Source organism: Eptatretus burgeri, chromosome 1 (genome assembly GCF_056783735.1).
Source record: "Eptatretus burgeri isolate ZD-2024b chromosome 1, Ebu_testis_v1, whole genome shotgun sequence".
NCBI classification, from domain to species: Eukaryota; Metazoa; Chordata; class Myxini; order Myxiniformes; family Myxinidae; genus Eptatretus; species Eptatretus burgeri.
The window spans coordinates 53,279,463-53,297,144 of record NC_140961.1 but is presented as its reverse complement, the minus strand read 5'-3'; the positions used below and the strand labels follow the sequence as shown (position 1 = coordinate 53,297,144).

Below are 17,682 nucleotides of genomic sequence, written 5' to 3'. Positions count from 1 at the left end.
ATTTGAAAACATTACTGAATCTTGGATTATTACACAGAGAAATCCTAAAATTGCCCAGATAATATTATTGGCACCTTTTAGAAGTTGTTAAAATTAGATTTCAAGCAGGTGATTCTCCTTTACTTTGAAATTGAACTCACCTGTGGTGGTTCCTGCCATATAAATATTAAACCAATGTCACCCGCAGGGTGACCCGTATCTTGCCAAAAGGTGACCACGTGTGACTTCTTTAAGGTCACACTGAAGTGAACAGAGCTGCTATCCACCAGGAGCGACTCCTTGAGGAATATCTGCCTACGAGAGATTCCGATGAGAATCGTTCTACAGAGTAACCATGAAAAATATGCGTTTGCCTCATAACGTCACCAAATGACGTTATAATGTCTCAAGCTTGACATATCTAGAAAGCACTCATCGAGGTGTTCAATTTGAGGTACTACACGATTTGGTTCCTAAAACTTGAAAATTTGACCTTGGGGTCAAATATGTTTGACCCAAGGCACTAACCATGAAGGTCAAGGCCAATCGCCACCAAAAATTAATCAGCTGAGCGCCAGACCATGAACTATATTCCCATGAAGTTTGAAGACGATCCGATCAAAATTACTCAAAAAATAAGGGTTTCGTCGACTCCCCTGATTTGCGACAAAGTGACCTTGACCTTTGACCTTGACCTTCAAAATTTTATGCGCTGAAAGGGACCTCTATATGCGACCTCTATATGCCTCTGATATGCGAAGTTACAAAAATTTTCAATGATAACTGTGCTCTGCAGAATTTTTTATACGTGATTACAGACAAAGAAAAAAAAACATACAAGCTGACTAACATATCTTGCAAAAACTTCGTTTTGGCAAGATAAAAATCACTCCTTCAACCAGTTTGAATCGAGAAAAGGAGTCATTCTGCTGTTTTGTGTCACTGTGTGTACCACAATGAGCATGGAGAAAAGAAAGAAAACCAGAGAATTGTCTGAGGATGTGAGACACAAGATTGTAAACAATCTCAAGGTTACAAGTCAATCTTCAGAGACCTTGATGTTCCTGTGTCCACCGTACACAATGCTGCCAGTAAGTTTAAGGCCCATGGCACTGCAGCCAACCTCCCTGCAAGAGAAAACTTGATCAAAGATTGCAGCAAAGGAGTTTGAATGGTGGCGAAAGCACCTCGATAAACTACCAAACGGGTTCAAGCTGACCTTCAGACACAAGGTACGACAGTTTCAACTCACACCATCCATCACCAACTCAATGAAAGGGGGTTCAATGGTAGAAGACCCAGGAGTACCCCACTGCTGAGAGAGATACATAATAAAGCCTGACTGGAGTTTGCAAAACACACCTGAACAAGCCAAAATCCTTCTGGGAGAATGTCCTGTGGACAGATGAGACCAAATTAGAGCTTTTTTGGAAAAGCATATCATGTCTGTGTTTACAGAAAACAAAATGAAGCCTTCAAAGAAAAGAACACCTTCCCTACAATCAAACATGGAGGAGGTTGAGTGGTGTTTTGGGGTTGCTATGCTGCTTCTGGCACTGGGTGCCTTGAATGTGTGCACGGCATCATGAAATCAAGAGATTACCAAAGCATTTGGAGTGCCATGTTCAACCCAGTGTCAGAAAGATGGATCTCTGTGGAAGGTCATGGGTCTTGCAGCAGGACAATGATGCCAAACTTTTCTTCCTCTTTCGGCTTGCTCCCGTAAGGGGTCGCCACAGCGGATCAACCGTCTCCATTTCGCTCTATCTTCCACATCTTCCATTGACACTCCAACCACCCGCATGTCCGCCCTCACCGCATCCATGAACCTCTTCCTTGGCCTTCCTCTTCTCCTCCTGCCTGGCGGCTCCATCTTCAACATCCTTCTCCCGATATACTCTGTTTCCCTCCTGTGCACATGTCCAAACCATCTCAATCTCACCTCTCTCACTTTGTCTTCAAACCGTCCTACCTGCGCTGTCCCTCTAATATACTCATTTCTTATCCTATCCATCCTCGTCACTCCCAACAAGAATCGCAGCATCTTTAACTCTGCCACCTCCAGCTCCGCTTCCTGTCTTTTTGTTAGTGCCACCGCCTCCAAACCATACAACATAGCTGGTCTCACTACAGTCTTATATACTTTCCCCTTCACTCTTGCAGCTACCCTTCTGTCACAAATCACTCCTGCAACTCTTCTCCACCCACTCCATCCTGCCTGCACTCTTTTTCACTTCTCTCCCACACTCTCCGTTACTTTGGACAGTTGATCCCAAGTATTTAAACCAATCCACCTTCCCCACCTCAACTCCTTGCAACCGCACCATACCACCACCCTCCCTCTCATTTACGCACATGTACTCCGTCTTGCTCCTACTAACTATCATTCCCCTTCTCTCCAGTGCGTACCTCCACCTCTCAAGGCTCGCTTCAGCCTGCTCCCTACTCTCCCTACAGATCACGATGTCATCCGCGAACATCATAGTCCATGGAGACTCCAGTCTGATCTCGTCCGTCAACCTGTCCATCACCATTGCAAACAGGAAAGGGCAGAAGTCGATCCTTGGTGCAATCCCACTTTAACCTTAAACCGGTCCGTCATTCCTACCGCACACCTCACCGCTGTCACACTGTCCTCATACATATCCTGCACGATCCTCACATGCTTCTCCACCACTCCCGACTTCCTCATACAATACCACAGCTCCTCTCTTGGCACCCTATTATAAGCTTTCTCTAAATCCACAAACACACAATGTAACTCCTTCTGGCCTTCCCTATACTTCTCCATCAACATTCTCAAAGCAAACATCGCATCAGTGGTGCTCTTTCCTGGCATAAACCCATATTGCTGCTCACAGATTGTCACCTCTCCTCTCAACCGAGCTTCCACTACTCTTTCCCACAACTTCATGGTGTGGCTTAACAACTTTATCCCTCTGTAATTTCCACAGCTCTGCACATCACCCTTATTCTTGAAAATCGGAACCAGTACACTTAATCTCCACTCCTCCGGCATCCTCTCACTTTCCAAGACTTTATTAAACAATCTGGTTAACAACCCCACTGCCATCTCTCCTAAGCACTTCCATGCCTCCACTGGTATACCATCTGGGCCAACCGCCTTTCCACTTTTCATCTTCTTCATAGCAGTCCTCACTTCATCCTTACTGATCCACCCCACTTCCAGATTCACTATCTCCACCTCTTCCAACCTTCTCTCTCTCTCATTTTCTTCATTCATCAGCTCCTTAAAGTACTCCATCCACCTTCTCAACACACTCTCCTCGCTCGTCAGTGTGGTGTAGTGTGGTGTAGCGGGCCTGCGGGGGCAGGGCATGATGTGGAGGAGTGGTCACGTGCGTGCAAGGGATATAGGAGTGCGCGCCGCCTGAGGCGTTGTAGTGGTTGCTGTAGTCGCTGTGGCTTGTAGGGTGCATTGAGTACGTAATAAAGGGGAGTTACGGGCAACGTACGCTCACGCTCCCGCTCGTGCAACAAAGCCGGGTTGGACTGTTTCCCCCGCTCGTGTCTGCCTTCGAAGCACCACTATCACGACACTACAGTCAGCACATTTCCATTTGCGTCCTTTATCACCCTAACCTGCAGCACATCCTTCCCAGCTCGGTCCCTCTGTTTTGCCAATCGGTATAAATCCTTTTCCCCTTCTTTTGTATCCAACTTCTCATACAGCTCGTCATATGCCTTTTCCTTGGCCTTTGCCACCTCTCTTTTTGCCTTTCGACGCCACTCCTTGTACTCCTGCCTACTTTCTTCATCTCTCTGACTATCCCACTTCTTTTTCGCCAACCCCTTCTTCCTTATACTTTCCTGCACTTCCTCATTCCACCACCAAGTCTCCTTATCTTCCTTCCTCTGTCCAGATGTCACACCAAGTACCTTCCTAGCAATCTCCCTCACAACTTCTGCTGTCGTTGCCCAATCATCCCACCCATCTTTATCACCATCCAACGCCTGTCTCACCTCCTACCTAAATTTCACGCAACAGTCTTCCTCCTTCAGCTTCCACCATCTGGTCCTTGGTTCAGCCCTCACTCTCTTCCTCAACCTCACCTCTAAAGTCATCCTACAGACCACCAATCGATGCTGTCGAGCTACACTCTCCCCTGTCACAACCTTACAGTCACTAATCTCTTTCAGGTTGCATCTCCTACTTAAGATGTAATCCACCTGTGTGCACTTTCCTCCACTCTTGTATGTCACCCTGTGTTCCTCCTTCTTCTTGAAATACGTATTTACCACTGCCATTTCCATTCTTTTTGCAAACTCTACCACCATTTGCCCTTCCACATTTCTCTTGTTGAGACCGTACCTCCCCATCAACTCCTCATCCTCTTTATTCCCTTCCCCAACATGTCCATTGAAATCTGCTCCAATCACCACTCTTTCATCCTTGGATACACTCTCCACCACTTCATCTAACTCACTCCAGAAATCTTCTTTATACTCCATCTCACACCCCATATGTGGGGCATATGCACTGATGACATCATCACCCCTTCAATTTCCAACTTCACACTCATCACTCGGTCAGACACTCTCCTCACCTCCAATACCCTCTTGACATAATCTTCCTTCAGGATTACCCCGACACCATTTCTCCTCCCATCCACACCATGGTAGAACAGTTTGAAACCACCTCCAATGCTCCTAGCCTTACTCCCCATCCACTTGGTCTCTTGTACACACAGTATGTCCACCTTTCTTCTCTCCATCATATCAGCCAACTCTCGCCCTTTGCCAGTCATAGTCCCAGCATTCAGAGTTCCAACTCTCACCTCCACACTTCTACCCTTCCCCCTCTCCCACTGCCTCCGGACTCGCCTTCCCCGTCTCCTTCTCCTCGTTCGCCCAGCAGTAGCACAATTTCCACTGGTACCCTGCTGACCACCGGTACCGGTGGCGGTCGTTGGTAACCCGGGCCTCGACCGATCCGGTATGGAAATTCGTTTTGTTGTCTGCATAATGATTTGGCATAGGTTTTTACGCCGGATGCCCTTCCTGACGCAACCCTGGTCGCCTCTTACGACACACAGGGATATGGTACACCTATTCTAACCGGGGCATACACCGGGCCCAGTACAACTGGTGCTCATTTCGCCGACCTCGGAAAGATGGCAGGCTGAGTCAACCCCCTGGTGTTTTCGACTTGGTTTATATATATTTATATATATATATATATATATATATACATATATATATATATATATATATATATATATATATATATATATATATATATATATATATACATATATATATATATATATATATATATACACATATACATACATATATTAATTCAGTGTCCCAAAGGGGCTTGAACTCAGGACCTTTTGGGTCCCAAGCCACTGCCCTAACCACTGCACCAACACCAGGCATAACACCACCAGAGGAAAATGACGCCAAACACACTTCAAAAATCACCCAGGAATGGTTCAAGACAAAATGCTGGACTGTTCTGAAGTGTCCAGCAATGAGTCCAGATCAAAATCCCATTGAACACCTGTGGGGAGATCTGAAAACAGCAGTTGGGAGAAGGCACCCTTCAAATCTGGGAGAACTGGAGCAGTTTACACAAGAAGAGTGGGCCAAACTGCCAGTCGAGAGGTGTAGGAAGCTCATTCATGGCTATAGGAAGCGCTTGACTGCAGTTATTTTGTCCAAAGGCTGTGTTGCCAAATGTTAAGTCTCGGGTGTTTATAATTTTGTCAATGCCATTTCTTTTTATTTTCTGATTTAAAAGGATATATTAAGTTCTGAATCAAAAACAAAGGTTCTGTAATATTAACAGTGAAATAAAGAATTTTGGAGACCAAATAATTTTGTCAATTTCAACTTATTTTTAGAGAAAATTGAGAGTTATTTGAAAAAAAGTGCAAGGGTGCCAATATTTTTGGCCATGACTATAAGCTTGAAATCCGAATTTCTTTCACATCTGGTACTGGTACTTACAAGAGTTGTACGTTCAAAACAACGTTGTTCATCCAGGGTCGTCAAAGGGTGTTTTACGACCCTTTATGATTGTGATTAACAACGTTTTACAACTCTATCAAAATGGACATGGCAGTAAAGCGTCTATCACACACTCGTGAAAAGAGGATTGAGATTATCTCGTTTTACAACTCTTGTAAGAACCAGTACCAGATGTGTAATAAATTCAGACTTAACCTGAGGACTTTCATGTGAATGGTGAAGAATGAGGAAATAATTGTTCAGAGTGAAAGGTTCGAAGAAAATAGGGAGCGAAAGACGGGCCTTTTACTCGGACATGGAAAACGAACTTGTACAGTTTAAACGGATATGTGCTCAAGGACTGAAAATGTATTTAGTCTTTGTTTCCGAGGTACGGACAATTAAAATTGCAATGATGTAAAAACTGACATCTGTGCAGCCAATCTGAAGAACATTTACCATTATAAGCATGTCATGGCTTTTTGAATATAAGAGCATGTGGAAAATAAGTGCAAATGTGCTCCAATAAATCTAAAAATAGGCACATGCACTTATTATCCAGATTCTACTGTATTTTACACATTGGAATTTTGTAGTTGCAAGAGAAACAGTAGAGATGGAAATGAAAAGATCTGTCAACTGATCCTCTTATTAAAATAGCAATGATTGATGAAGCCACAAAGGCAGGAGTATAATGGAGTGTGTGTGTTGTGTGGGTGCAGCATCATCGTTTGTCTGCCATCGCTCCTTCACCTGCAAATGTCGTCTTTTCTTGCCCAACTGCTCCCCCATCACTGCAGCCCTTCTTCTCATCTGAAGGAGCAGCCTACCGGGGTGAAAGCCCTCCCAATGGCAGGTTGCCAGCCAAGGTAGCAATAACAAATGGCATTTTAATTTGTGTTGTGACAAGAAAATCAATGGAGACATCTTTTCTTTGTACTTGGCATGCCTGCCCATCGCTTTGCTGACTGGTGTAATCAAAACACAGCATGTTGTACTTCACAAACATATTGTATGTCTCTCTGTTAGTGTCAATGAGGATGTAAAATGAAGTGAAACGTGCACAAATATATTTTACTAGCAGGGGTACCCGGCGTTGCTGGGCAACGTCGGGTCCCTCTTCCCACACCACCCCTTCCCCTGCCTTCTCCCACCCCACCCGCTCTGGGACAAATTCATTGATTATGGCTGAAAAAAGTGATGGTGTAGATGTTTATCCATATCACCATGTAATGAATCTGGGGTGTGTTCAGTTACCAAGTTTCTTGTAGAGTACTCACCAAGTGGCTTTCGAGCACTGTTGACATCGCATGGGAATAGCTTAACAAACTAGGAGCTGCAGGAGCTGGACCAACACTGAGCTAACCAAGAGGCCGAAGACGCAGAAGATGCTGAACCAGAAAAATTCTTCACTAAAAAGACTTTAAGTGATGCCTACAGGATGTTGTGTAATGGACTCGAGCTTGTCACCAAAAATGACCCTGATATGGAGCGAAGCACAGGAGTTAAGCAAAAATGTGTTCAACGGTTTTGCCCCCAACACGGACATGTTTGGATGGCTGCACCATGAAGACATGCACCATGAAGAGGAAGGCTAGACAGTTGACCCTCGCAATGCCTTCTTTGTGAATAAACCTGAAGCTTCGCAGGATGGACCACAGCTTGGCCAGTCTTCCCAGTGGTAGTCAGTCAGTCTCTCTCTCTCTCTCTCTCTCTCTCTCTCTCTCTCTCTCTCTCTCTCTCTCTCTCTCTCTCTCTCTCTCTCTCTCTCTCTCTCTCTCTCTCTCTCTCTCTCTCTCTCTCTCTCTCTCTCTCTCTCTCTCTCTCTCTCTCTCTCTCTCTCTCTCTCTCTCTCTCTCTCTCTCTCTCTCTCTCTCTCTCTCTCTCTCTCTCTCTCTCTCTCTCTCTCTCTCTCTCTCTCTCTCTCTCTCTCTCTCTCTCTCTCTCTCTCTCTCTCTCTCTCTCTCTCTCTCTCTCTCTCTCTCTCTCTCTCTCTCTCTCTCTCTCTCTCTCTCTCTCTCTCTCTCTCTCTCTCCTCCCACCATTGTCAGGAAGGAGGAATAGGAGTGAGGCAGTGGTGGTGTATGTACAACACAGCAAGGTCCAAGACAATTAACTGGTGAGCGTTATTAAATTTAGTTTCATTTGCTATTTACTAGTGCGTGCTCGTATGTGTGTGCGCGTATGTGCGTGGCCGTACGTGCAAAAAAAATAAAAAAACTTTCAAACCCTGTGTCAGAAACAACAAACACACAGGCCGTTCCTTCGCTCTCGCATGCCTGTACGTGCGTGGCCGTACGTGCAAAAAAAAAAAACATTTTGAAACTGCGTGCCAGAAACAACAACCACACAGGCCGTTCCTTCGCTCTCGCGTGCCCGTACGTGCGTGGCCATACGTGCAAATAAATAAATTAATAAACTTTCAAACCGCGTGCTAGAAACAACAACCACACAGGCCGTTCCTTCGCTCTCGCGTGCCCGTACGTGCGTGGCCGTATGGCCGCAAAAAAAAACGTGGCCGCAAAAAAACGGCCATTTGCGTGGCCGCAAAAAAAAAAAAAAAAAAAAACTTTCAAACAACCACACAGGCCGTTCCTTCGCTCTTGTAAACGACGACTGGATTGGGGCATTGTGTTTATAAATGCGCATAAGAAATCGAGAAATTATTAGAATACAGTAAGCCATCACTATCCGGAAGTCCGTACGTTATAACCTGTAATTGGGAACGCGCTCTAACTTGGCCATAACTTGGGAACCACTTGTCCGATTAATTTCAAACCTTAGAAAGGCAAACAAACAGAGATTGCTGGAATTATAGATGGAAGATAGACACTGTGGGTGCAAAACGCCAAGCAACGTGTCCTGTCATTGGTAACTGAGGATCTCTTCCCCAACGGCCACGCCTACGCTGCAACTTATCCTGTCATTGGTAACTAAATGGCACCCTTTCCCCAACGGCCACGCCTACGCAGCAACGTGTCCTGTCATTGGTTTGGTAAATAAATGGCCATAACTTGGGAACCACTTGTCCGATTAATATCAAACCTTGAAAAGGCACATACTCAGGTCCCCAGCAATATTCCTGGCAAGTTTCAATTAGATAGGACCAGTGGTTGTCGAGAAACACACACACACACACACACACACACACACACACACACACACACACACACACACACACACACACACACACACACACACACACACACACACACACACACACACACACACACACACACACACACACACACACTGTTGGAATTATAGATAGATGTTAAATTCCTCGTTTTATCGACTAAACGCCACACTGTATTTTAAATTACCAAAGGAAGCCGTTATGTAGCATTTATAGAGAAAGAATTAACAGTCTGGAATGCATGCCTTTACATAGGCACCATGTTATAATGACCTATTTTAACGGATTATTCGCTGATCGGACAAGTCTCAAGAACCTATCTCGTCCATTAAAAGAGGGATGATAATGTATGTATGTATGTACAATTTAATCCTAGATGACCCTCAAAAAATTTTCACACTGCTCAGATAAAGAGTTTGACGGATGCAATTTTGACGTAATGAAGCCACCTTTGACATCATTAAATAAGTTTGTTTTAAATCTCTGAACCCAGATTCAAAATATTAAATAACTCTCTGGGTGTGCTCTGGCTTTCAAAAGGAATTAGCCACTGTGGCTAATCCAGGTTTAGAATGATTAGTCACAGGAGAAAGGAAATAGCCACATATTTTATTCAAAAGTTTTTTTTTTTTTTAGCAATATGAAATAATAAGTTAATTTTAAGGCGGATGTGTGAGCTTGATGGGTGAGGTTGGTTGGATTGTTCAGATTGGTTGGATGAGTGAGTTTGACGTGTGAGATTGGTTGAATGAACGACCATCAGGGGAGGTGGTGATTTTGAGGGATGGTGGTCGTGATGGTGTGTGTGTGTGTGTGTGTGTGTGTGTGTGTGTGTGTGTGTGTGTGTGTGTGTGTGTGTGTGTGTGTGTGTGTGTGTGTGTGTGTGTGTGTGTGTGTGTGTGTGTGTGGTCGTAGTGCCTTTAGTAGGTGGTAGTGGGGGATGGGGGTGGTTGTGGACCAGGATTGGACCAACCTCATGCCAGTCAAACTCACTCATCCAACCAATCTCACCCAACAACTTCACTCATCCAACCAATCTCACACATCAAACTCACTCATCCAACCAATCTCTTACATCAAACTCACTCATCCAACCAATCTCACACATCAAACTCACTCATCCAACCAATCTCACACATCGAACTCACACTTCCAACCAATGTCACACATCAAACTCACTCATACAACCAAACTCACCCATCAACTTCACCCATCAAACTCACTCATCCAAACAAACTCTCTCATCCAAACAAACTCGTACTACTACTGATTGTGTCAAAACTCACCTGGCAACCACTGACCCAACGAAGAATGTAGCGCGAATCATGCCGAATCATTCCGTAAAAAAAAATTCAAATAACATTTTGAGACGAGAATCATGGGAATCATGCATAATTTCGGTCGATTTTTTTTTATTTATTTTATTACTAGAAACTAGTTTAAAACTACTAAAGTTAGTATATATAAGCTTGTACGAAATCACGCGTGATTCCCGTAATCAAAACATCCAAAATGGCGGCCGTCTCAACGAAGGTTGAATTCTGTGCTAAAATCACCCAAAATTCGTATAAAACTGGTTAAAAAAAAAAACAAACTAAAACATGGATTAGCCACAGTGGCTAATGGGTGGTTTAAAATATTAGCCACAGGTAAGGGGGATTCGCCCTGTGGTGACGTGGCGAGCGGCAGCGCACACCCAGACTCTGGCTGCCAGACCATGCTTCCGATCAGGTTGAAATTAAAATAAACCAATGTCACCCGCAGGGTGACCCGTATCTTGCCAAAAGGTGACCACGTGTGACTTCTTTAAGGTCACACTGAGGTGAACAGAGCTGCTATCCACCAGGAGCAACTCCTTGAGGAATATCTGCTTACGAGAGATTCCGATGAGAATTGTTCTACAGAGTAACCATGAAAAATATGCGTTTGCCTCATAACGTCACCAAATGACGTCATAATGTCTCAAGCTTGACATATCTAGAAAGCACTCATCGAGGTGTTCAATTTGAGGTACTACACGATATGGTTCCTAAAACTTGAAAATTTGACCTTGGGGTCAAAAATGTTTGACCTCAGGCGCTAACCATGAAGGTCAAGGCCAATCACCACCAAAAATTAATCAACTGAGCGCCAGACCATGAACTATATTCCCATGAAGTTTGAAGACTATCCGATCAAAATTACTCAAAAAATAAGGGTTTCGTCGAGTCCCCTGATTTGTGACAAAGTGACCTTGACCTTTGACCTTGACCTTCAAAATTTTATGCGCTGAAAGGGACCTCTATAGGCCTCTGATATGCGAAGTTACAAAAATTTCCAATGTTAACTGTGCTCTGCAGAATTTTTTTATACGTGATTACAGACAAACAAAAAAAAATAAAAAAACATACAAGCTGACTAACATATCTTGCAAAAACTTCGTTTTGGAAAGATAAATATATATTCCACATGACTGCGAGATCATAACTGTGACGTTTCACTTCGATTGATGAAGCAGTTCAAGAGAAAGAACTTTTAAAAGATTTTCGTTTCAACCAATAAGGCTGCCAGAAGCATTTAATTATTTGTTATTATTAATTATTTGTATTAATATATTTGACCTATTATTAATTATTTGTAAACGCTCCGGTATTCACAAGGTTCGGGGAAAATATGGGTGAAGTTTCCCCTCGATCTGTCAAGCCGTTCTGGAGAAGATGCTTTTAAAGATTTGAGGGTAAATCCAAGATGACTGGCAAACCATGTGACCAATGACATAATAGTTGGAGAACTCTTTGGTCCTCATGGATAGGCGATCATACCTCTAAAGCTTCGCCTCAATCTGTCCAGCCGTTTTGGAGAAGAAGATTTTTGAAGGTTTGTACGATGAAAACAATATGGCAGCCAAACCACGTGACTGATGATGGCATCAATTCCCCCCCCCCCCCAAACAATTTTAAAATGAAGCACACAGTCATGCAAACATTGACAGTAGATTGGGCTGTACTAATGAGCTCAGTGACTTTCAACGTGGCACCGTCATAGGATGCCACCTTCCAACAAATGAGTTCGTCAATTTTCTGCCCTGCTAGAGCTGCCCCGGTCAACTGCAAGTGCTGTTATTGTGAAGTGGAAACGCCTAGGAGCGACAACAGTTCAGCTGCGAAGTAGTAAGGCCACACAAGCTCAGGAACAGGATGGCTGAGTGCTGAAGCGCATATTGTGGAATAGTCGTCTGTCGTCGGTTGCAACACACTACCGAGTTCCAAACTGCCTCTGGAAGCAATGTCAGTACAAGGACTGTTCATCGAGAGCTTCATGAAATGGGTTTCCATGGCCAAGCAGCCGCACACAAGCCTGTGATCACCATGCGCAATGCCAAGCGTCAGCTGGAGTGATGCAAAGCTCACCGCATTGGAGTCTGGAGCAGTGGAAATGCATTCTCTAACGTGATGAATCACGCTTCACCATCTGGCAATCCGACGGACGAATGTGGGTTTGGCGGATGCCAGGAGAATGCTACCTACCCAAATGCATAGTGCTAACTGTAAAGTTTGGTGGAGGTGGAATAATGGTCTGGGGCTGGTTTTCATGTTTTGGGCTAGGCTCCTTGGTTCCAGTGAAAGGAAATCTTAATACTACAGCATGCAATGACATTGTAGACAATTCTGTGCTTCCAACTTTGTCGCAACAGTTTGCGGAAGGCCTTTTCCTGTTTCAGCAGACAGTGCCCCCGTGAACAAAGCGAGGTGCAGACAAAAATGGTTTGTTGAGGTCAGGACTCTGTGCAGGCCAGTCAAGTTCTTCCACAACAACTTCAACACCATCGAACACCTTTGGGTTGAATTGGAACGCTGATTGCGACTCAGACCTAATCGCCCAACATCATTGCCCGGCCTCACTAATGCTCTTGTGGCTGAATGGAAGCAAATCCTCACAGCAATGTTCCAACATCTAGTGGAAAGCCTTCCCAGAAGAGTGGACGCTGTTATCGCAGTAAAGGGGAGACCATCTCCATATTAATGCCCATGATTTTGGAATGAGATGTCAGACGAGCAGGAGTCCACATACTTTTGGCCATGTCGTGTCTGTGTCAAGTTTCAATTTTTTTTCATTGAGCGGTTTTGGAGATGTCGATCTATTTCCAGTTATTTTTTTGTATCAAATGTACATATTTATACATACATACCAATATATACATATACGTACACACACAAAAAGCACGGTCCGTCAATCTGTGAAGCTGTGTGACTATATGTCTATTAATGATGTCTTAACCATCGGTTACAGACCACATGAACGTTTATAAATTACGTACTACTGGAATGTTCCTTTCACAGTGAAACCGTGTGACTATATGTCTAATAATAAGATACTGTTTGAACGTCTGTTGCACCCCAACTTCACACACGTAGTCTATTAATTACGTCCTATTGGTATGTACCTTTTGATTCTTTAGACTGCTGAGACCCCCTTCAACCGTTGAAGACCCTTTAAGACCTAGAAGATCCAAAAGACCCTGAGGACCCAAAAGACCCCCAAGACTCTTGAGACCCCTTTGACCCAAACACATTTAGACCCCTTACACCCTTTAGACAGCTTAGACCCTTGACCATTGAGACCACTTGGACCTTTTTAAATAAATTAAATTTCAAATAAATACAATATCACCAATATTACAAATAAATTTGGAGAAAAGAAATGTTTGTATTATGAGTGGTGTAAATCATGACAACACAGCAAATCTGTGACGTCAGTCTCTGCAACGACGTTTGGAGAGGCGAGCGGAGCAAGTTGTCCATTTGTATATGTTTCAAAAACTGAAAAACTACTGAGCTAAATCCAAACAAATTTTGCATGTTCAATTGGGTTCCCCAAGTATGGTTTCTGTCAGGATAGCTTATTTTAGGGAGGGGGTTCAGGGTGGGAGGAAGACCCCAATTCTCTCCATGCAAATGTGTATCGTATAGAGTTGCTTGGTAGTATCCAGTATTACAAATCATTTTTTTCTTGTATAAAGAACATTTAAACAACTTGATAATATGCGTTATGGTGATGTTGAAATTTTAAATTTTCAAAATGTTTAATTTCACTCATATTTTAAGCAGAGTTTGAAACCAATGAATCCAACACGGAGCTTCGCAGTGAAGTGGAAGTAATTTTTGCTCACGCGATGCAGAAGTAGTGAGAATGGTTGACAAAGGTGATGTCAGCTGGTTTCCAAGCAGATGGAAGATGTCTTTGGGTAAATGATGGAGTGAATCGATAAGAATGTTTGTAAAGTACAATATTGTTACGGCTGTGGAAATTTGCAATACACCAGAAAGGTCCTCAGGTTAGATATATCGATAAGTTCATGTGTAGTTAATCCACACCTGTTGTTTAGAGGGAATTTCCATGTTCACCGGGCTGCGATCCTTTGAGATAGCCGTTTTTCTTTACCTGTTGTTATTTTGGAACAATCACGCCATCTCAACAACCACGCCATCCACACCACAACGCCACTAAAGGAGCAACGAAACCAGCCCCACCCCAATTTCTCCTCCGGTAAACAAGTTTGACGGTTGGAAACCAGCCCCACCCCAATTTCTTCTCCGGTAAACAAGTTTGACGGTTGGAAACCAGCCCCACCCCAATTTCTCCTCCGGTAAACAAGTTTGACGGTTGGAAACCAGCCCCACCCCAATTTCTTCTCCGGTAAACAAGTTTGACGGTTGGAAACCAGCCCCACCCCAATTTCTCTGGAATGTTCCTCTCCCCACCCACGCGCCGCGAAGGGCGGGGTGGGCGCAGGAGGAATAAAAGGGCATGGGGAGCGCCTGGAAAACAGAGCGGATAGCAGAGACTTGGGGCAGTCGTGTGGAAGTCTTGGTCGTCGTGGTCTTGGTCCAAGTCTGTTGTGGTCCAAGTCTTCGTCGTCGACAGACTTGGGGCAGTCGGGTGGAATTCTTGTCCTCGTGGTTGTGGGGAGAAGGCATCACGACCTACCCACTGTTGCAAGGCCCAAGATCAGGCGCAGCTGTCCTAGTGGCCGTGGGGAGAAGGCGTCACGACCTGCCCACGGTTGCAAGGCCCGAGATCAGGCGCGGCTACGCTAGTTGCCGTGGGGATGAGACGTCGCGACCTGCCCACCGTCGCACCACAAGGGTGCGGGTAAGACCCTTCGGTCTCGTGGGCCTTTTCGGTCATCCACGACCATAAAGGTCTACGGACCCCGTCTACCCACTTGCCTGTGAGGGAGGTCTTTCTTTGTTTTTGTATGCATTCTGTGGCGCCGTGTCCTGCCAAGTAGAAACTGTGTAAGTGCTTGTAAATAATAATTATAGTTGGTCGTATTGCTTTTGCATTCTATTTATAAAAAAAAAAAAAAAAATGACCGTTTTTACAGCCATTTTTCCCTGCTGTGCAGGGGTTTGGCTTTTTCTTGAGGCAATGTTTTTTATGGCCGGATGCCCTTCCTGACGCCAACCCTGGTCGTCTCTTACGACACACAGGGATATGGTATACCTATTCTAACCGGGGCATACACCGGGACCAGTACACTGGTACTCACTTCGCCGACCTCAGATGGATGACAGGCTGAGTCAACCCCCTGGTGTTAATTCAGCAGCCAATGGGGCTTGAACTCAGGACCCTGGGATCCCAAGCCACCACCCTAACCACTAAGCCAACACCAGGCTTTTTTGCATTCTATTTGTTGCTTGTATATTGCATGACTGCCTTGCTTGTGTTGTGTGTGCAATATGTGCTTTGAAATAAATGTGCTTGTGTGAAATGTATCCCATTCGTCGTCTCTTTCCCCATTGAAAGTGCCATCTTGAATCGTGGAATAAATTAGTCGTGGGTTTTGAATACCCGGGTAAAGAAGAGAATCTGATCCGTCGAGGTCGGCGATAATATCGCTCGGTTATCACTGTAGTACGGAACGGACCGCTTCAGCGGTTCGTGTCCTCGGCCGACCTGCGGCGAGGTACGATCGCCCGGTTGACCACTCGCGCAGGTACTTAGGTAGGTCGAATTTGGCGAGCAACCCTATCCTGCGTGGGTGGGCAATTGGCACGATCGTGGTGAGGTTAAACCCTCACCCGTGACTGGCTCCTGGCGGTAGTTCCAGGAGGGTCACGACTGAATTGTCCGTCCGGTGGGCGAGCTGCTACTATTAGTGGAAAGCGGCAGTTCGCACGCCAGGCGGCTAGAATTCGTAACAATATGTTGTCTTTTGATTAAAAACGTCAGCAAAGCGACGGGTACTTTTGCTAGTATAAATTACATTTCTGAGATGTCCTATCAACACCAATGGCAGAAAAAAAATTGCTGTTTTCTTTAGTTTGACAATGAATATTAAACTATTTTGTGTCTGGGTTAAACGAGTATTAAATGTCCTAATATAGAATGTCTTTAAAATCTGCTTGAACAAAGCTCCAGACTGTTGCTGAAAGTAACTTCGTTGGTGTGTTTGTATGCATGCAGTCCCTGTCAGTGCCAGACTCATTGCACCAGGCAGAATTCCTTGGAATCCAGAAGCGCAACAGATTTCCTCACGTCGCTGCAGTCCCAAAGGCCAAGCAACTTCCATCCTATGAGGATGCTGTGTTACAGACCAAATGCCAGCAGCCAGTACGTCATTACTTTGGAGAAGGCTTTCTGTCTTTGATCTTGTGATAATTTCAATAAGAACACACACAATGGAATTGTAATAAGCACAATAATTGGCTACTGATGTTCAGAATGAAAGTAGAAAAACAAAAAAGAAGTAAATTTCCAGATAATAAACAATAGCTTCATTGAGGGGATTGATCACCTTTTGTTGACATATCAATCTCGCACAGTCGTGCACAAGTCACTTTATGCCTGTACTGAATAAACGTTCCATACATCTTCCTACTCATTTTGTGATGACGACCAACATCTTGAGGGATACCCTCGCCAGAGGGAATTGCATTCCCGTTTTTGTTTGTTTATTTGTCTGTCTGTCCACACATAATGTGCTAACGTAGGCCACAAACTCCACATGGTGGTAGCCAGTATTACACATTGTCTTTTTTTCAACTGAGTACCTCTATAAGGTGTGTACAGTTAGAATGCAAGCACGTCTATAAAGGATGTACAGGGTGTCCATAAAGTCTCTTTATAATTTATAATTTATTCCATCTTGATGTGCTTCGTGCAACTAATGGTGCCCATATAGAAGTGTATTAAATGAGGCAAAAAAACTTCAATATCATCTACTCAGTTTGTAATAATTTCCACAGGTTTATCTATTCATTTGCTTTTGTAATACATTTTTTTTAAATTGTAAAGAGACTTTATGGACATCCTGTATTATTAATGTGAGTATAGATGCACTCCTAAGCCTGGTGTTGGCGCAGTGGTTAGGGCAGCGGCTTGGGATCCAAAAGGTCCTGAGTTCAAGCCCCGTTGGGCCACTGAATTAATACACCAGGGGGTTGACTCAGCCTGTCATCCTTCCGAGGTCGGCGAAATGAGTACCAGTGTACTGGGCCGGTGTATACCCCGGTTAAAATAGGTGTACCAGATCCCTGTGTCGCAAGAGGTGAGCAGGGTTGCGTCAGGAAGGGCATCCGGTGTAAAAAAAACATGTGCCAAATCAC

General features: G+C 44.4%; 1 protein-coding gene across 7 annotated transcripts in view; it reads left to right on the top strand.

Moving 5' to 3' along the window:
* LOC147034498 (myocardin-related transcription factor B-like) overlaps positions 1-17,682 on the top strand; it is a 195,479-nt gene that overhangs the window by 164,910 nt on the left and 12,887 nt on the right. For 6 of the 7 annotated variants that reach the window (XR_015058994.1, XM_085884262.1, XM_085884220.1 and 3 more), the window contains 2 exons: positions 6,678-6,824; positions 16,541-16,687. Coding sequence is in view for 6 of the 7 variants with exons in the window: in XM_085884262.1 (XP_085740388.1) it covers positions 6,678-6,824; positions 16,541-16,687 (294 nt within the window). In the remaining variant the exon portion in view is untranslated. The remainder of the gene's footprint in view (positions 1-6,677; positions 6,825-16,540; positions 16,688-17,682) is intronic. The other variant, XM_085884235.1, reaches the window with a different exon arrangement.